The following is a 22,237-nucleotide window of genomic DNA, read 5'->3' as shown; positions in this document are numbered from 1 at the left end:
TTTGTGCTGCTGAGAATCTAAGACATGTTAGGCCATAGCGCTCTGTCAGAGTTGCAGAAGACATCCAACGCTGAAGGTGACCAACTTATTTATAGCTATCATCAACTCATTGAGGAACCTAAAGCTATCACAAACCATAATCTACTCGGCATGCCGTTCCTTTAAAATTTGCTGAATTCATGCCCTGATACCGCATGATGATTTTGTTACGGGCATGTCTTGCCCATTCCCCCTCTGGGCAGTGGGCACTCACTACCTTTTCCTGAGTGACTAATCAATTGGGGAACAGAGGCTTTCGCTTTCCTTCAATTTCAGATCTCTTTATCATGCCCGACTAATTTATTCCTGCTTGAAGACCAGGCATCCGATCGTATAACAAGGTCCACATCCTTGCACAAGGTGATAGGTCTCAATGATCAATGCAATGCATTGGAACGAAGGGTTTGCTGTTTGGAGACGATACAATTAAACATAAAGTGATGAGCATTGTTTTTAAGAAAAGTTGAAGGATCTTGACAGGGATGAATAAATTGAACTAGCTGTACTAAGTGTCCTAGCCTTGAGCTGTTTTCCCCGGATGGTTGTTGTATTACACTCTTCCCAAATACTAGGTGTAGTGCAAACAGTTCAGTACTCTTTCCATAATTATGTATTGCAATGTTCTTAATTACAGTATGTATGTTGATCAGCCCAAGGGTGATGAAGTAGAAGCTCATCTTGTTTCCATGATGACATGTCTTGGTGGCGGACCGAACACGCTCAGCACCACCTGCAAATCATGAACATAGACCATTGTCATTATTCCACCAAGAGTAACAAATAGGTAATAGCTTTATATGATCATCATTCTTCCTTCATCATCATGCTTTCTTTTTGCGTTGGGCAGTCAGCTTCCACCACTCAACTATCACATTTACATAACGGCACAAAATAGGGCATTACCGGACAAGCATAAATATTCCCTTCACCTGGGGATTTAGAAGGGCCGGAGCACATGTCTAGAGATACAAGAGTCAGACAAAGGTTCTGGTAGTGGGATAAAATTAACTTACTGGGAGGAACACCAGTCCATGCAAGAAACCTATAATAACCAACGCCAGGTACATTTGGAAGTAATAAACCTGCATAACCCAGAAAGCTATTTTATATCCTTGGAAAGGACAAAAACTATTGAAAGCACAAAGGGAGAAAGTAGAGACCACAAAAACTTCAGATCTCGCAAAGAAAAGGACAATCACTCCAACAAGCTTTGTGAGTGTAATTCCACTGTCAAGAGTCATGCAGATAAAAGATCATTAATTACTGGCTTTTGGTTAGCATAAAGCACAATCATGGACCTCAGGAAGATAAATGGTATTAAGTGAATGCTTCATTTATATTTTTACAGTTAATACTTGGAATCCATGGTATTATGCGCTTATTGGGAGGAAATTTCAGCTGAAAATATGACCGCCTTCATTTAAAAACTGATATTTAGTACAGATATGAAGTTTAAATGAGGTACCACAAATGATACAATGACAAGGCAAAAAAAGCAGATGATAACCTGAAGACAGAAGCTCCCATTGTGCTCAGAGCCTCTTTTGCCCTCTGGCCCCTATCACCATGGCTCACCTGTCAAGAACACAAGGTTGTAGAATATTAGCAAATTAGTAAACATGCACCAATTCTGTAGGTGCAAGTATTAGACAATGGCAGTTCCAAGCGGTTCCAAAAGGTTTTGATGTCAAATACGAGGGGTAATCACTGTACTTCTCTGTCATTTTTTATATGTATAAAAAAAAATTGCAATTTTGGAAGCCCATGAGTAATGATACCCCATCCCCTTCAACGGCTACTGCCTTGTCCAAGAAAAAATCCAAAAACCAAAGAGTCGCCACAACAACTATAGATACTAACCAAGAATGCATGTGCTATATGCACACAAAACTCAACGGCAATTCCAATTGACATTATAAGGTTGACAACAGAAACTGCATTTAGTTGAATATCCAAAATTGCCATTACACCCTGCAGGATTTAAAAATCAAATAAGTGTATTTATTAGCAGACAATTGACATTAAAGGGTAAAGGTACATGAAATGACTAGTAGATAGAGATGTGTGCCATGGTAAAACTTTTATCATCAGACACAAGCGAAAGATTTTATTTGACCATTATACCATTAAATCCACAACAATCATCACCAAAACAAGTAGAATGATTGCTGAACACCAAAAACTGCATCAAAAGGCAATCAAACGGATTAAAGGTGCTAAAACAGTGTCTTCAACAGTAGACAGCTTCTATATTTAATAGCAACAGTTAAAACTAAACAAGGACCAGAGAAAGTTTTTAAACCTGGAAGTAATGACCAGACATACAATAAATATAGCACCTGCATAGTATGAAAAAAAATATTCAGATGCTTAAAAGGCTCAAATGCAGTACAAAATAAATGTAGAACAATTATCTCACCATGCTGAAAAAAGGACATGGTATAAAGGCCAAATGTCTAAACATTTTGGTGCTTCTGCAGTTTCCAAATTTTTTAACTTGAAAGAACATATAATGATTTTGCAAAGTGGTCTAGTGAGAAGGGTTACGTTGTATTTCAAAGCACTAAAAAGATTAAATTATATAGATAAAGTAAAAGTTCCATCAAAATTTATGACCAGCTTTAATGCAGTCCACACAGGCATTGTGTCATCTGTGAAACAAGTGTGCCAACAAGGACCACTTCATAAATAATGGACCACCAAGACACCAAAAAGACTTGATTATATTCATCACAACCATGTATTGTAGTACTGACCAAGTGCTATCGCAATGTTGATTAAAGCTATCCTCCAAATGTCCAGGTACTGCTCAAAGAAAATGTAGAACACAGAATATGGAAAGATTTCAATCTGCATCAAAGAAGTAAAGAGAGTAAAATATCTGAATATATATCAGAGAAATATATTGCAGCAGACAATACAAAGATTTAGTGAGATAACATGCAGGAGCTAGGAAAAAAAAACTTAAATCATGACCCATCATTGACTCTGTCCTCAGAGGGATAGGTCTCCCATCCCTCTCTCTTTGAAGTAATTGCACAAAAAGCATATATGTACCACATTTTTAGTCACAAAATTGTGTTTCCAGGCCCCTCTCCTCTTACTCATGTTGCCCATGACACAGACATGAAGCTAAAAATAGAATTAGTTAATGGGGTACGATAATTAATCTTTATAAATAGGTCTTGAATAATGTAACATGGTCAGAATACATGATTTATAAGAACTAATTGCGTAGCTACAAACATGTTTGTCTCATGTCCACGAGGCAGAGCACTATTAGTTGCTGAATATCAAAAGCTAGCCAACATATAGCAAAACATCAGGGGAGAATAAGGAACTAGAAATGAATACATTTTACTAATTGTGCTATCATGCTTCAGTGTCTTGGCGGGAAAAGAAAACAGTTTATCCAAATCTATTACTTGAAAACAAACATTCTAGAAGCACTTTACAACATCAAGAAAACTAAAGAAAAGGTAACAAACATTTTTTAATCCAAACCTTCAAGGAATCAGATATTCTTGAACTGAACTCCCTTGCAGCTCGTAGAGCATTGACATAGTCCCCCTAAGGAAATGAGAATCAGATAAATCAAAGATGGGTGCATGCATCAAAATATGAACTAAGAAAAATAATAAATTATGTTCTAAACTTCTAGTATTAATTCATTAAAGGAACTTCCATACTTGCTTGTTAACCGGCGTGTGATATGTACGGAACTCTGAAGCTCTTATAACACCATTCTCGTAACCTGATACAGTTTAAAAGCAAATGAATCAAAATGAAGCCATTCAGAAAAGGAGAAAATGCCAATCTAACTAACCATTTAGATCCACACTGCTGGTATAAGCCCCATGACCACCCTTTGCACAATCAGAAGATGGCAGAGCATCAAGAAACCATGGAAGTTTCTCTCTAAATTGCACTGTAGATGGCCGATCATTAACCAAATCTGAATGCCGAAAGCACTGGAATCAATCTAAAATGTTAGACCTTCAGAGTTTTCTTCCAGACAATAAATCAATTCTGCTTTACATATGCTGTGTGCACACAAATAATAGATGACACAAAACAATCCATTTACCATATGTCATAGGCAACTTGAATAACATGGTATCAAATGAAAGTGACAAGGGTTTTTAGAACATATTCATAAAGTGAGAAGGGTACTTAGCCCCACATAGAGAGAGAGAGAGAGAGAGAATGGACATCACCGTTGTGCAGTCTTTGCAAACTCCACCAAAGCCACAAGAAAATTCTTCAGGTGAGCAGCAAGGAGGCTGAAAAGAAAGACTTTAGCTTCAGTTTACTACTAATATGACAAAGTTCTGTAAACAATGCCTAGCAAACTCAATAACAAGCATGAATTCAGAGTTGCACCAGTTGTTATTACACTGGAGAAAATCCATCCAATTTCATGCAATATTACTACATTCACAGAATGGACTCAAAGAAAGATGAAAAAAAAATGTCCCATCCAAAGTGGATACTCTCACACCTCAAAAACTATAATAGCACAAAATCATGATAATTCAACAAGATAAATATAAGATGCTGACATCACTCTTCAGACTTGAGAATGTATATGCCTGCGTGTGCAGGCAGGTCTGTGTGTGAGAGGGAGAGAGCGAGAAGAAGAATTTTTTTAACACAAAATCACAAAAATTCAACCAGTAGCAATAAGAAGCTGGAGTAGTTCACCGCCCATGCCTGGGAGTGTTCATGAGTGTCACATGGCATGGGTATGACATAAGAGGTGAGAAAGTGAAATTTTCTAATCTATTAGACCAAATCCAAAATGTCAATACAAAGACACAGTTTATCAAACAAAAAGAGAAACAAAGGTGGCACTTCCACAAAATTGCAATGTATAATACGAGCACCAACCTGATCATCTGGTGGGCAATAAGTACCATTCATGAACTTACGACAACAACCAAAGGCCTCTGGTGATAACCAAACAAGAAAGTCATCAAGCCATGAAGCAGCAGGCTTGGCTATGTAGCTTGATTCTGGAACTAAAGATGCCCTCGATACCTTCAGCATATATAGGTGGGAAATATCTTAATACTAATACAGCCTGTATCGAGGTGAAAATCCTTTTCATACTAATATGACATGTTTATTAACGTGAAAAAAAGAAGTGATACTTTAACCCCAAATATGGAATGAAAAATAATTGATCACCCATTACCTCATTCAAAAGGGAGTTTGAATCACACTGGCTGATGGAGCATAACTGGTTTGTATGCCTTGATTCCAAGCTGAGTGAGAGAGACATTGGGCATCAAACAAACTATTAGAAGATACCTAGTGTGAATAATGTTGCTTAAAAATACAATAGGAATAGAGGGATGTTATTAATTGCCATTATTCAAGCCAAAAATGAACACACTTGTGATATATGATGTACAGTAGAACTTTGAACTTCAAAGATGATAGATTAAGGAAAACTCAGTGAGATAGCAGTAAAACTGATACCTATAGTTGTAATCTTTAACAACAAAATACAAGGGTGGTCCAATTCTCAGATATTCAGAAATATTATTGAAATAACCCTGAGACAAATACAACACTGTTTGTAAGACAGCAACACAAAACGCAAAATACTAAATGGGAGCAAATATACAAGATAAACAAATTGAGCTATGGGGACTTAAACCTGAAGGTAGGAATCACGGGGAAGAACCACTTGTTGCTCCAAACCAGACTCAATCCTAGGACATAGTGCCTAAGAGAAAGAAAAATGAAGGAATACTAGAATAATAACTTGACCTCATAGCATGAATATGGAAAGAGGAGGAACAATTTCAAGAGGAAATTAATTACGTGAAATAAAAAATACTTACCACGCTTGCCAACGCAAATGCAACAAAGATAGCAATGACTACTATTTTTACAGCCCAAAATCCAAGAATGGGTGCATGAACTTCCTAAAATATCATAATAATACAAAAGGTCATTTTAGGGATTAAGGCAAGATATTTAAACAAACACTGATGTCTGTCCACAAAACAATACTTGCATTCTCAACATTATCCAAAATGAAAATAGATAAATTTTGAATGGCAAGTACAATATCCAAAAGTTACCTTCATATATCTGGCCAAAAGTCCAGGTCTTCTTTGATTAATGCCTATATACCAACATAACACGTCAGAGCCAATATGCAAAAGACTGGAAAGATTGTAATTCTAAAAACATAGTGTATATTTCAACACTGAACTTGGCAACTACAGAACCAAACTGGAATGAACGCTCCACTTACCTTCGTTAGATCCTCCAGGTGATGAAGGAACTTTGATGCACGGGAAACAGTCAATCCTGTTATCCTCAGCTCTCCGACAGTCAAATGCAATCAGTGCAACAAAAGCTGTGACTTGAAGAAGAAAGTCCAATAGAACAGCCAAAGCTACAGATAAGCAGGCAGAAAATGTCAAAATCAGAGGGAACAAATGAAATTCCATGGTGAATCAACCACAGGTGAAAACCTTCAGACCTGCAAACATGGAGAAAACACGGCATGCTGGCATAGGAATAAAACTTCCAACAGCAAATGCCAGAATCTCAGACAAACTAGCAAGTGTAATTGATGGGCCAACTTCATGCAGTGCATTACTTATTCTCTCCTCTATAGGTAACTCAATTGATTGGCGCTTCACAGCATGCACCAATATACACATGTTATCCACTCCAACCTGACACGGATCAAAATCAGATGCAACTTCACTGGAAAAAATACAGTACATTAACATTGGCTGCTAGAATTGAACTTACCGCCAAAACCAGGAAAGGAATGACTTCCATTATTATTAATGTAGATTTGACTCCAACTGCACTGAAAAATCCAACGGATCCAAGGACAGAAAGCATAACAAGAACAACTCCTGAAAGACCAAGCAATACCTGGAACCATTTCATCAAGTAGTGAGTTTCTAGAGAAATCATAACCGCATTTCTCATACAGGGACTACTTAGCCATGCATTTAACATATAAAGCATGACAATTTAGAGCAATTGTAAAATCATACCTTGGATGAGAGAAAGAAGGTAGACAAGCGTGATGCATCCCCCAATGTCACAGAAACATAAGCAAACATTACAACATAGCTCACCTGAAAGTAAGTTGGACAAGAGGAGGGGCAAAGGGGCGTTATAAGTTTCAAACTTAAGATCAATAACAAGGGCAATGCTCAAATGACACAAATTATTTACTAGATCAGTGGCTTTTTCAAAGGAAAGCATAAATTCTCCAATGACTTACTGCTATAGTTATAATATCTGCAGTACTTTCTCTTTTCAATTCCTCCTCAATTGAGCTTTCGCTCGAGTACGAAAGTGTAAGATTACTAGACTGCACCATGGGCAGCAGCTCTTCCTGCCAATATGATTGGTTGAAGTTATAATACAGATAAATCATACAAAATGCATACTGCTACTAATGAAGGCAAAACAGAACCTCCACTAACTGCACATAAATTTCTAGGCTCTAGCCCTGCTTACCCAGTTCTCATTCTACTGCCTCAATCCAGCAGGACTACAAAATTTAGGCCAATTCTCACGTGTACATGGAATGTATATTCTTAATAACATACTATTAAATCCATGAGGAAAATTATACTTCCATGACAGCATTTGCAATGCTCCAAGATTATATGACATGGGAGTTCAATAACATGATATTGCATAGAAACTTCATAATCACAATAGAAATGAGAATAAATTTCCTGAATAACATCAATGTGAATCTCACACAGAAGGAATGCAAAATCTGTAAATGAGAAAAAAGAAAGAAAATGCAGTGCTCGAACCACCACTAACCTCCACTAACCGAATGAAAGCTTTTTCCCATGCCACAGCCTTTCCATTGCCTGCTTCGTCAATTGCATTATTAACTGGGTAGGTAACGACAAATGCAGATGCCTGAATTGAAAAATGACATCAAAGTGTTAGCATGGAGTCATATTCTTGTGCTAAGATTGAACACCTTACCTCAGAATAGTTGTTCCCAGAAAATCCTCCTAAGGCAGTGCTCGGGTCAAGAGGGGCTTTAAATGCACTCATACAAGTGTCTGCAGTAGTATAGTGCTGGAAGTGGAAAAATGCAGGCCATGAAAGTCAATATGCATCCAATGGTTAGAAAAATCACAAAATCTGCATTACAGAAAAACTAGATCCTAAACTGACCATTTCAACAAATGACCTTGCTTCTCAAAGATATGCCAACCATGAAAAAGTTTTTTGACATGAGTTTTGACTATGAAGAAGCTAAGTGGAGACACAACAGATGATGAACTGACTCTGAGATAATTACATTCAGCCAAAAATATTTCATCCAAAATGATAGTGGATTGCAACATTAGAAGTAACATCCACATCTTTTCTTTCAGCACACGTAATAACTTATTGGTTAGTTTTTATCCATGGGCATTAGGGAAAGTGCAGAATTATTCTATGCACATTTTTTTAAAATAAAAAATCGAGGATTACAATGATGATTTATTCTTTGAATTTCATTCTTCACATCTCTCTTTTGTTTTCTTAGCAACAAACTTGTCTCTTCTTCCAAAATCTCTAGGATAAGATAAGCAGATACAATTATAATTCAAAGTATTTTAGTTAAAGAAGATAAATGCACCGATCAAATAACCACAGATCACTAAAAGTTTTTCCATAAATATCTAAATTCCAAGTGCAAGGGGGTCATTGAATTACCTGAAAGCAATACTCAGCATGTTCCACTCCTCCATAGTCATCATAATTTTCAGAGTCCATTTTAAAATACTATCAAGAAAGGAAAAAAAGAAATGATGTAAATACTTGAAAAGTAAATACTACCATGCTAATTAACTTGTTTAAATCTTGAGAAGAGACAAAGCATGTATATTTCAACATCCACAATTGCACTAAAAAAAGATAGGCAATACCCTAAGCCTGACAAAGACTCCCCCACCAACCCTGGTTTGTCACTTATACAAGATGAGGACAAAATGCATATGAGTTTCACCCTTCAAGATGCAAACGATATACGGATACAGGAAAATGTAATAAAACCTGTAGCAAGCTTTGAGTGGCACAATCATCACCAAGAGGCTTCAAGCAAATGTCTGTCAGAGATACAACTGAGCCTGAATAATTTGCACGAATTCCATCAACCTGGTAAAGAGTCAAAGAAAGAGATGGTATCAAAGCTCTTATTAAGAGAGCACAAAAGGGTATACCCACCCTGATCATTTAAAAGAAAGTAAAGGAATACGTTTTTAGATTAAAAACTTTCAACTTTTCACATATTGGAAACTCAGAATACCTTCTTCTGTATTTCAAATAGTAACTGGATATTCTCATCTGTGACAATACTGTTTCTCTTGTCATTCTTCGAATCTGGCAAGGTTGCTAATATAAGCTGACACAAACAAATATAGACATGTCAAGCGTTTTATATAAAAGTACATTAGAACATCCCATCCTATAGGAGGGGGAGGAGAATAACCAGAGAAAGAGCACATCTGTACATATTAATTTCCATCAAACAAGAAGGAAGAAACAGAAAAGCTTTCAGAGTGTGAGTGGGGTTGAAAGGAAAAGAATAGACATACATTAATATCAACCTAAATCCAGTAGCTAAAGTTGTGACAGTTGTGATTCAATTATACTGAAATCTCTCTCATTGATAATCAGTCACAAGACAAAAATCCAGCCTCATTATCTTTACAGTGCAAACACAAAGAAATGGCATTCGATATTTCAATAGATTTAGCTTACTAAAAATATTTTGATCAAGATGGTTCAATTATTTTCAATCAATGCCCTTTTTCACCCTTATTTAACTTCCCAAAAATCTTTTCATCCCAATTACATTTTGATTCAACCAAATTGTAGTTGCCACTTTGTTTTCCAACAAATCAAATAAGAGGAACAAAAAATCATTGGGATATTACAGGAGCATAGACTAACCTAACAAGATATTCTCTAATAAAAAAAGCATTAAACAAATGAACACATGGAAAAAGAAATGGTGTATGTCATGTCTGACCAAAAACATATGCTTATACACAATAATTATAGTACGTCATCTGGCTTGCAATTATCATTCTGCAAGCCACATTTTAAAACTTCTGATCACATGGAAATTCCTTGACCTCTTAAATACTTTTAGGAATGTTCTTCTATTTTTGTTCCCAGATGTTGCTAAGAAACGTGGGTGAAAGGGGAAAACAACAAGCATCCTGGTTGTGATTGACTTTTTCTTTATTTTTTCCTCACATTGAAGAGAAGCATACATCATGGCAATTAAATCATGAGAAATTAAATCAAAGAGAGAAATATTAAAAGCAATAATGAAACCTGTTCAATTCTGTAGAAGGGGGCAAGGTGGCTGTCAAAAAAATGTTTCTCTTCTGCTGCCTTACTCCCAGGACCTACCCACAACTACAAAATTATATTTGTCATAATTCATTTATAAAAAGAGAGAGAAGCATGTGGCAATGCTATATCGATGAACACTACTTGATTGACTTGTGCAGAGTTAAGTGTGCACCAAAAGGAAAATTCTCTAGAAAAATAAGAACCGAATAGATTTCAGAGGGATACCTTCTCGGGCCGGGTCTCCACCTTAAAACAGATTAATCCTATACAAAGCACAAGAACAACTGCAACTGATGAACAGAGGACAAGAGTTGGATTTCTAGCAACCCATTTTCCATAATTCCTGGATGAAGCATGAGAATTTATCAGCATATTTCATGTAAGCTTATGAATTTATCAGAATATTTCATGTAAACACATGGTTCAAGCATTGTAGCATTCAACCTGTAAAAGCTTGACATATGTCCTTGAACACCATCTAGTTGGAACCTATTTATCAACCGAGGCACCTGTTATTCAGCATGTAGTCAATTAGTCCTTTAATACTAATCACATGGGGAAAAAAGGAAATAGCCAGGCATACAGCAAGGAGAAATGTAGGACAAGCACCACTGAGACTAGAAGAAACACATTTCGAAAAAACAAAGAGATGTAATCTTTAGCAACACCTAGCAAGTCTGCTTCTCAAAGCCTCAAATGACAATTTCAAGCATTCTAAAACATTTCTATCAAAACTTTTGCTGCCAGCCCACAAAAAATAGCCTTTCTACCACATCAAAACACCCCAATAACAAGCACTTCACAAATGTGTCCATGGTGATCAAACAGATGAGACATCAACACATATTCACACCCAGCACTTCAACTTGAGCCCTTGTCACTGCACCACTAAATATTCACATGATCAAAGTCTACTAAATACAGCAACTGATGAGTACATTAGCAGACCTTAAGGCACGAGAAGGAGAGCAGGGTGATAGAGAGGAATGAAGTTAAAGCTACGAAAAGGTACAATGGTTTATCATTTGATAGATGAATGACAGAGATTGGCTCCATCTAAGAAGAAATACATGATAAAATAAAGATTTTGGAATGAAGTTAAGAACATTAGTTAGTAGAAAAGAAAGGAGTTTAGAAAAGATTAAAAAAATAAAAGTTCCCCCTGTAAGTATTAAGATCCAGGACCACTAGCATTGCATGCCTAGAAAACTCAAGACATGAGTGTAGATGAATCTAAAAGCAAAAATAAAAAATCAATTGCTGAAGATCTCAGTTTCAGACAATCATAAGGAAGTAGAGTTTATACCCTACAAGGAAATGGGAGTGTAAGATTTAAAAGAAATGAAGGTGGGTCCTTGAAGTAATGGAAGTTTTGCTAGTTTTTATGCAATCAATCTAACAAGACCACTAAATAAGGCAAGAAGTGAAAGCTGACCATGCCACCACATATACCGGAAAGAGAAAACCCATCCAATGAGAAAATGTCTCACTCTAAATGAGAGATGTGCTATTTTATTAGACCAACCAATACTATAGAAAAGAAGGGAAATTGGATGAGAAGAATCAAGAAGTTTATCTACCTTTCCATCCTTTTGGATTTCAGTAGAATCAGCTTCAACCTCATCCATCGAACTCAACAATGGTTCTTTGCTGGCTGCAGCTCTTCTTTCTCTTGTCCGATTAAGAGAAGCCCATCCCAGAAATGCAAAAACCAATATGATGTACAAGATTGCTACAGAGAAATCAAGACATTTAACCTGCAAGCATAATTCGAGAAAACCAAGTAAATTATATACAACAATGCAGGTCTGTCACTTTCCATACTATTCCAAGACATCTCAGTCATTGACATGACAAAATATGGTCTAACAACTGAACAGAGAGAACAACCAAAACAAAAGAAACTAAGTCACAGCATTTCCTTACCTTGAGAGGCCCAATTCTAATCAGACAGGATTCTTTCTTGGGCGGAGAAGGTGGCTCTGAACTAGAGCACGCTGGAGCTAAAGGGCAATCACCACAAGAGCATCCCAGTGAAGTGTCTCCACATGAATAAGCAGAGACATTCATAGGGACCATTTTTGATGAATCGGGAATAGTTGACTTAAAATCAATTTCATAAGGTGAACCAGGAAACCCAGGGGGTGCCTTCTGACCAATAAATGCAAACCATTCTACAAGAACGGAAAGTAGAAAAAAATTAAAATCATATTGGATAGCAACAGAGACAGATGTTCTACATTAAAAAATGACAGAAACTAATGCAGCAAGGAGCATTTTCTTTGGCTAGGACCTTTTAATGTATCAAAGTGAACAGTCATCTAGAAGTCAAAAGCATTTAGTTGTAAACATACCAATTTTACCTGCAATGAAGCAATAGCAAAAGACTGCATTAAATGTTCAAACATCAATTCACAAGATAGCAGATCACCTTTAAAATTATTGGCACCTCCACCAACAAAATCTATTGCTCGTGTATTCATAGTCCCAAATTTTACATCCTTGCAGGAGTCATAGAGCCTTTCTCCAAAATCATCGGTCACATAATAGGCAATACCATCCACAGTGAGATTGCCATTAACCTTGAACAAAAAAACAAGAAGATGGCTATTGAAGAATGAGAAAATTGTTTAAAACAAAATTCTGAAAAAGAACAAAAAAAAAAAGGAGAGCGAGAGCGAGGGAGCATATGGTGCCTTGATGAAACGAAATATTAAATTATAACAGATCAATAGGGTCGTGCTAACCTCAGAAATAGAAGTGACATTGATGAAAAGACTTTGATTGGGTGAACAAGATAGCTCACAAAAAAGATTTAAGAAGTTCCTCAAGCAAGCTGGACAGCCTACAAGCAAAGGAATTGCCTGCAAATAGATTGCATTATGCATTCCACATCATTCCCCGAGACAAATACCATGAAGCAAACAAAAAAAAAAAGCCTGTCCAATGCTCTGAACTAAACTGGATCAGTCCTTAAAAAAGCTCTAAAACAAGAAAGAAAAACCATAAAAGAACAGCATCCTATAATGTAATAATCTTGAGAGGGGGAGGGAGGGTCTTACTTGTTGGACCTGAGCTCGCAAAGTGTCAAATTGAGTCTCGGTACAACAAACATTTCCACTAATTGCAGGACACAAGCTTTGAATCTTAGCAGAGAAATAGTCATCAGGCTGCATACATCAAACCAATAAATAATTAATCAATCAATATCCCATAATTTTATTTACTTAAATACAACTAAAAAATGCAGAAAAGGAGGATTAATAATAACAACAACAACAACAACCAACCTTGACAGAAGAGGTAGGAAAGGGGCAATTGAGAACTTTGCCATCACTGCGTGCTCCACAGATATCATACATGGCACAGTACTCTTTCTCATGCTTTGCACTGCCCAACAAATCACAACACAGCTTCTTAATCACTTGCGAATCTTGTTAATTTAGCAAATTATTAAAAAAAAAAAAAAAGATGATCAGAGAATTGAAAAGAAGAATAAGAAAGGTGAGTAGCGGGAGTAAATTACCCGTGAGTGAAACCAGAAATCAAAGAAGAAGAGAACAAGAGAAGCAGAAAGAGCATCGCCATTTCTTGCTTTGGTGATCGTTAATGATTTGAGATTAGAGGTGTTAGATGGGCAATGGATAGAGTATAAAAGTAAAAAGTAAGTAAGGTTAAGGAAGGACTTGAGAAGGTCGGTTTCTTGCTGAGGTTGCCGTCTATGAAATTGACTACCGAGACGAAAGTATTAGTGTTTTTTTTCTTTCTTGTTTTTGCCGTGAGAGCGAGGAGTTCACACTGGCTGCCTGACACGCAGCTCGGCAACCCAATCCAGCTTGGCCCAATTCCTCTCACTCACCCTGTCTTTACCGAACCCGAACCCGAACCAGAACCCACTAACTTCAAGTTGTAATAGCTGGTCTTCCTCGAATGTTATTAAACCCGACAATGGTTATGGGCTGCAGCGGTTGGATTAACGCATGTTAATGTTATTTAATTTAAAAAAAAAAAAAAGACAGACAGGTATAGAGTCCTTTTGAAAATAAAAAATTTTATTTTTTAAAAATTATTTTTAATATTAGTGTATTAAAATATTTTGAAAACATGAAAAAATATTAATTTAAAATAAAAAAATTAATTTTTTTCAAAAACATTTTTAAAATGCAAAAACAAACATAGCTTTAAGAAACCTCGATAATTTTCGTTAAGCAAAAATCTGTATAACATAGAATTGAGTTTTTCTTTTAACATAAAAAAATAGTAAAGTAATATAGTTGAAAAAATAATTAGAAAAGTAGTATATTTTAACGAATTACAGATATCATATACGACTCATCTCGAATTTTAAATATTACAGATCCATTTCTTTCTTTTTCTCTCTTTTTCTCCTCTTTTTTTCTTTCTTACTCTTACCCTTTCACCACCGACTGAATTTCTCTCTCCCTGCCACCAAAAACATTCCAAACAGCCCTAAAACACTCATATATTTTTACATCACACATTTCTCTCTCGAGCTCTACCCACGGTAACCTCTCTCTTTCTCTCTCTATCAGCGATAAGGAAGCCACATTTTGGTCGATCACCCTCACCAGCTACATTTTACTTCTAGAGGTATATTGAAGACCTCCCCTCAATTAATTTCATATAATTATGTTTAATTAGTGTTAATTTGATTTTATTAAATGTTAGGATTTTGAATTAGGAATTAGATTAATTAGATTTAATTTATGTTTAATTAGTATCAACTACATGATTTAGTTGATTAGCAAAATTATAGAGAATAAATATTAGTGTTGATTTAGGTTAATTAGATATATTATTTTTAGTTAATAGTTAGGTTATTTTGTTAAATAATCAATTATTTTTTGTTATTGTTTATTGTAAATTAACAAAATTATGTGTTTGAAATGTTAGTGTTGATTTGGATTAAATTATAGATTAGGTTAATTAGATATATCGTTAGTTGATAATTGATGCACTTTGATTCACCTCAATATATTAATAGATTATAAATGTATTTTGTTGTGTTATTTCACAGAATATCTAGTCATTTAATAATATTATGTTTTCATTATGGTATCATTATTAGTATCAAAAATAGTATCACTTATAATAGAGAAAGCCATGAATTTCTAATTGCTACATCGAACATGTCCCTTTAACGAATTATCAACAATGTTATGTTATCGACTTAGTTGGAATATATTTGAAATAGAAGTTGAAATTACTTAAAGGATGTTGCAAACCAAGGTTAGTCAAGCTCGTTATGTTAGTGTACCAATATATAGTGACAGGAGTGTGAATTCAATGTTTAGGTTTGCGAGAATCAATAAGATTAATATGTCAGGGCTCTACTTGAATAGTATACCTAGACGAGGAAACTCTTCTAGTATGAAGTTGATTTGATTTTTAAGTAACTCTCAAAAAATCATATAAGCATCAAATATAGTTGGTCTAATGCTAATGGATAAGTTTTGGTGCAGAAAATTGTTAATATAAAACCTTGGTTAGACATGACATTTGTTCCATATTGTTATGCAATGACAAACCAAGTGATGACGAAGATGAGTATCACATTGATAAAGTTGTGATTGATGAGAAAGATGGGGATGATAGGGATGTTAAGTTAGTTAAAATTGCTACTCAATATATGGCACCTCCCACTCCTGAATTTGAGGTTGTTAACGCGTATCACCAATATGGACGCAATGATTGGGCTTATAGTCATAGGCATTGAAGCTTATTAGTTAATGAGTTGGAGGTTAGGAAAACATTTAAAGACAAGTTTGAATATGTTAATATAGTAAAAAGGTGGCATATAAAAAAAATTACAGTAAAAGGTCCATCATTTAATATATTCATATATTTAGTTGCAATATATTCAAGAATCAGTTTGTAGATGGTATTTGTATGGAGGGTATCATTAAAGGTCTAATTTATAAGAAAGTTTAAAATTAAAAAAGCCACACAGATGATGAAACCCTCTTATTTTATGATGTCATCACCAGATTAACTCGGATCTAATTATTGAAATGACGTTGACAATAATGAAAAGGAAGTTAAGTACGAGTATTGTAATGATTCAGGAAACTGTGGAGAAGGATTATAGGCATGAAGTATCTTATTGGAAAACGTAGATGGCCAAACAAAAAATATTAGAAAGATTATTTGGCACATACAAAGAGTCATTTCAAAATCTATTTAAAACTCTATTAGCCATCAAAGATTCAAATCCAAGAATAATTATTATTTGGAATCATAAAATGGTAGATGGCAACAAGGCAACATTTATGAGAGAATTTTGGGTATTCAATGCTTTAATTAATGGGTTTCATTATTGATGTCATCTAATTAGTATTTATAATACTTGCCTTTATAGTAAATACAAGGCTAAGTTGTAAGTTTTTGTTGTGTATAATATGAATAATGAAGTTTATCTGTTGTTTTTTACTAATATAAAAAGAAACAAATAGTAATTGGAATTGGTTTTTGGACAAACATTATAAATAACTTCAACACAAAGTTCAAAAATGTTACCTTAAGATATATGTTGTATAGGATGTGTATAAATCCTTTTAAACATGAGCTTAACATTTTATATGAGGAGTTAGTAAAGACTAATGATACAATCAGAGTAGCTAAATATTTAACCTAAAGAAAAGTGGTATTGTCTTATGATAATAATGGTCTTTGTTATGGCAATATAACCATGAATTTGTCAAACATTTTTTATAACGTTTTAAAAATTATTTGTGGGTTGCCTGTTTATGCTATAATACAGATAATATTTTTTAAGTATAATATTATTTTGTGGAGCATAAAGATTAAGTTGAAGAATTTTTTAGTGACATGTTGTGGTCTCCAAAGGTTATAATTAGAATACTTACTAATGTAGAAACTTCTAGACTACATTTGACGTTTATATTTAATCTTAGAGGTGGGATGTTTCAATTTAAGATATTTCTAACAATTGGTGTTACAAGAGAAGTGTGAGAAACTATTAACATCAATTAATTAACTTGTACTTATGGTAAATGTTGTATCATCAACTATGTTCAAATTTAATTGCATGTTACACTTTACAAATATGGGCCATATATAATTTGTTGATGATTTTTACTCTAACTTGTTATACGAAAATACATATAGTCCTTGTTTTCAATCTTTACCTCATACATTATTGTGGCCTATATAAAACTAGTCTAGATGTATATGGATGTCCACTTAAATGAAGGATATACAAGGGTGAAGGAAATACACTCATTTACATAATGAGATGGATGCTTGAGAGGGACACTCATTGAATAGATACGGCATGTACGACTAAAAAAGTCATAACATAAAAACTTGTGAAACTAAACAACATATATTATTTTTTTTATTTGTTTTAAATCACACTTCAATTATTGTTTTTAATTTAACTATATATATGTTCAATTATATTGTAAATACTAATAATTTTTTTTATATAGAATCTCAAGATAGACATTGTTCAAATTAGAGGAGGTTTGACATTTAAATCTTTTAAATGTGTAAGCAAACATGAAGACATTGTTCAAATTAGAGGAGGTTTGACCTCTTTTAAATGTGTAAGCAAACATGGCCACCTTGTGTTTTATGCAGATCCTAATGATAGGTCAATTTTATATATGCAGAATTAGCATTGTTTAGATCATATTTGGAGCAAAGAGGTAAGATGAATATATTAATTAAAAATTTTAATGAATATATTAATTAAAAATTTTAATTATTACAATTTTAATGATATTAACTGATAATTTAACCAAGTTGTTTGGTTTTTATGGCGGTGATTCGGTCACACTTAGATAGCGTGCATTGATAAAGTTGCATGATCATGTGTGTCCATATATTATCAAGGCTGATTTTTATGCGATCAGCTAGTTGTGTCGTATATATTTTGATCATACATTAATTACAATATTGGTTGAACGATGAAAACATGAAACATACACTTTTTATCTACATGTTGGTGAGATGACACAACACTCAAAAATATGGCGATGTTGATAGATTTTTTGATTGATAGGACATTTATCACCAATCATTTCATGGTAAATCTCATTTATATCCACAAGTTTTACCATGATAAATTAGACATTCAGCTACTACATCAGGTATGTAACATAAATGTATTTGATTTTTTTTATGTATGTAACATAAATGTATTTGATTTTTTTGATTTGAACATGAATTATTTAGTTTTGATTGATTATATAAAATAAGTTATTTATATATTCTGATAGGTTATATGGATGTGTTATACGAAGGACTTGATACTTTCACTTTCACCAATATGCCATGAGGGTGACATTTGGTTAACATAGGTCTCGTTACACTGCTGTGACATTTGGTTAACATAGGTCTCGTTACTCTACTTTGACATTATTGAGATGCATTGTCCAGATCGGGTAATGCATCAATTTGGACTATCTCAGCATATTCTGGATTATATTGATACTAAAGACAAGTTATACAGTATTAGTCATTAGGAAAGGCACGAGGAGAACTAGCTAGTAATTCGTGCATCTTACATTGATCTCTGAGATGCCAAGAGATATCATGTTTTTTAAGGAGCAACATCTAATGATTGATATAGATATCTACATGTCATTACGTGTAGTTTCATTATATTAACTTGATCACGGTTCCCGAGATATCCACGAAATCTAATGCATTGTGCCCTTTAATATCTGAGACAAGATCGATTGGATTTTTAATGTATGTATATGTGTTTGTGTGTGTGTTAATTACTTGGTATGAGAAGCTCGAAAAATAGCAATGACTATTAGTGAATGTGTCAATAAGATGAGATGTATTATGTATTGTGGCCAACACTACGCTCAACGTATGTTATGGTGGATTTCATGAGGTTGGGGAGGTTGAGCATCTTGAAGCAATATTAACAGAAGATGAGATTGCTTATCGTAAGAGTATTAGGAATGTTGGCCCGTCCATTAGCGTTTTAGGTCGGTCCATAAGTGATCCATGTCCATCCATGAACTAGGATATTATTAGTATTTTGCACACTTGTATAAATATTACAGACCTGTTTTCTAACTAGATAAGTTGGGGTGATACTTCAACCCTGAATACAAGTCCATGAGTTGGGGCGACCCTTTCACAATTGAGAGATTGTTAGATATAGTTTGCATGTTATTATATAATATGCTATAAAAACTAGTTATTTGTGATGACGTGAGTTGCTATTTCTTTTAGCAAGGAGTTTATGACATAATAGCCTATATCTTAGGATACCTCTATTAACACTGACATGCGTGAAAATAGATTGTGATTCTTTCAACCATGGTAGTTCTTAATTGTTTTTATGCTGTGTTATTTTACAAAGTAGTTCTTTAAAATATGCTAACTTGCCATAAACACCCATAGAATTCGACCAGGCATTGTTCCTTCGAGACATCTCATTGAAGACTTGAGAAATGCAGAGCCAGCATCCTTACACCTCAATACAAACAAAACACCCTCAAAAACTCTGCGAATCACCAACCTCTCCTCGCAAATGTCTCTTGAACTAACACAGGCTTTAAGAACACTGACCGTAACAACTCCATCTGATTCAATCTCAGGCACCGTTACCATCTCCTTGAACATTTGCAATCCAACTTGAGGTTCCTCTCATTGCAAATAACCACCAATAATCACACTCCAAGACATCTTTCTCATGCATTGCATCAAACAGCTCTCTTGCACACTCCATTTCAGCGTCCGCATGCACGCTCAAAATTTGACTTTTGACCGTATGAAACAGTCCAAAAGCCACTCTTGAGTCTTGATTACATTACCATGTAGTGTCAACCCATCAAAAAAAAAAACTAGTCCGAAGTAAATTACATACAAAAAAAAAACAATCACAACATGTTTGCAGATAACACGCCAATCGGGATGGTCATGGCAACATATACTTAATCAACTCATGAAAGAGGAATCTTTTGGTGGGGGCTAGCAGCTGATAACAATTTCTTCAATCAGACGGTCCAAACAGCAACAATGTTCGATAGCACAGCTTGTTAGGAGAGAATTTTAAGAAAAGATCCATTTTTTATGATATATTTCATATTACCTCTTTCCTATGACCACCAAATTGATGCAGGATCTTCAATTACAGCACCCTAGTACTATGGCTTACAAGTTGTGACGGATTTGATAGGTTGGAAAAATGGAAAATAGGCGGTTGGTTGTGTTTTAGAGAAGAAACACGAAGGACGTCAAATTTAAAAATTGATAGCATGTATCAGCTCAGGTACTTCCCTATCTGGCGTAGTTTCTGAACACCACAGGTCTACCACAAAATCCTTCAATAACTTATCAATGAAATCGCCAATTGCAGCCTCAACAACTGGAGAATCAATTTTCCCTTTCCACTTTGGTGACGATGGCACAGAGGTCGCGAATCATTCATAGACAGTTGTTCCTTCTCCAAATGTGACGAATAAGACTGCCGTCGAACTGATTGACGCGCTTTCCAGCTGAAGTCCGCCTCATTAGACAAAATTCTTGATACAGGAAAAAAGAGAATAGATACGGGCAGATCCATCCACATTGATGAACTTGAGTGATCTTTCTAATCTAACACTCTACGCCCACTTCTCTAATTTTTATGTACAGTGTCATCCAAGCCAAACTTTAAAGAAGTTCATCTACCATATCAAAAGAAGGACTTCATAAGACATTTGAGCTTGTATCACATGCTTCTAACTCTAAGATATCACATACCTGTAAGTATCACCACATATCACTTTAGCCTTCCACTTTTCATTTGCATTTACCAAAGAAATAGCCTTTTCCAGAGTGCTTCGGCCACACCGAACAATACTGTCAGCAAGCTGTGTACAAGGCTTGCGACCACTAAATCCAGCAGCTGTATAGCCAGGGGTTACGTTTTCGATCAGCTTCAAAGCAAAAGAACAAAAAATTAATGTATCAAAGATCCATGTCCAAGCATAACTGAAGAAACATTTCCATGTTTATTTATTCATGCAGTAATGATAGTTTTTTTATTAACGTATAGGTAAATTTGCATACATCTCAGTTAATTTTATGAGTTCTAAAATTAATAATGATATAAGTTTTTAATGATTTTAAAATTTATAAAATTCAAACTAATAATTTTTAAATAGAATTTGATTAGATATACCTTTTAGAGTTAGTAATAATAGTTTCTTACTACTATCAGTTCTGCTTCATTATTGTCACTATCTTGACTCAAGTTTTCAAGTTCTTCTCCGCCAGCTATTGTATGGGTCGCGCCTGACAGCAGTAGGGAATTCGAAAACATAAGTAGAGAGCCTGGAAATGGCAAGTTCAAAGGTAAAAGACTGGCTCTTCCTGTCGGGAATAAGACAAGATCTTGATCTTACTACAATCTTTATGGTTTGGAGTAGAAGTAGCGGAGCAACAGGTGTTTTGACGTTTTTATGCCTCGTTTACAGCACAGTTGTTGGTGGCTTTGTCATTGCATCAATTTATATCCGCAATATTCTGCTTTCAAGTATAATAATGGAACGAGGTAGGGCAAACTGGCTTGAATGCATTGTCAGCTGTCTGGCCAGTCCTCCCATTCTTGTACATATATATCGTTGGTCGCCATTTGTGAACAGGTAGAATTCGTAATGTTGAACACTAAACATGGCACAAGAACCGAGGGTAGCTTGGAGCAATTTATTGACAGCATGAGAGGTCTTTTGCTCTACAGATGCTTCATATTTTGTAATGCTACATAAATTTCTAGATTGATTCCTATAATTTTGAAAAGTCAATACAATATACTTTCCAACGGAAGAGTGCAAAAGAA

The 22,237-nt window shown here is 34.9% G+C and overlaps 1 protein-coding gene across 1 annotated transcript; it reads right to left on the bottom strand.

Moving 5' to 3' along the window:
• Positions 1–405: 405 nt before the first annotated feature.
• LOC105108319 (Patched family protein) lies at positions 406–14,254 on the bottom strand. Its single transcript, XM_011002583.1, has 38 exons — positions 13,934–14,254; positions 13,698–13,797; positions 13,470–13,577; positions 13,155–13,271; positions 12,839–12,989; positions 12,334–12,581; positions 11,988–12,164; positions 10,852–10,916; positions 10,633–10,750; positions 10,387–10,470; positions 9,350–9,445; positions 9,097–9,198; positions 8,758–8,826; positions 8,035–8,130; positions 7,864–7,965; positions 7,307–7,420; positions 7,074–7,157; positions 6,820–6,948; positions 6,542–6,740; positions 6,311–6,454; positions 6,135–6,178; positions 5,892–5,975; positions 5,705–5,773; positions 5,524–5,600; positions 5,237–5,306; positions 4,930–5,079; positions 4,257–4,322; positions 3,866–4,010; positions 3,729–3,793; positions 3,544–3,609; positions 2,796–2,889; positions 2,342–2,378; positions 2,164–2,221; positions 1,900–2,010; positions 1,547–1,614; positions 1,200–1,266; positions 1,053–1,121; positions 406–769 (listed from the first exon to the last, which is right to left on the bottom strand). Exons 1-38 carry the CDS (start codon positions 13,993–13,995, stop codon positions 713–715), a joined length of 3,762 nt encoding a protein of 1,253 aa, XP_011000885.1. The 5' UTR covers positions 13,996–14,254; the 3' UTR covers positions 406–712.
• Between the last annotated feature and the right edge of the window lie 7,983 nt (positions 14,255–22,237).

This window comes from Populus euphratica, unplaced genomic scaffold (genome assembly GCF_000495115.2).
Source record: "Populus euphratica unplaced genomic scaffold, PopEup_1.0 scaffold190.1, whole genome shotgun sequence".
Taxonomy (NCBI): Eukaryota; Viridiplantae; Streptophyta; class Magnoliopsida; order Malpighiales; family Salicaceae; genus Populus; species Populus euphratica.
The sequence above is the reverse complement of the archived record's forward strand: the minus strand, read 5'-3'. Positions and strand labels throughout refer to the sequence as shown.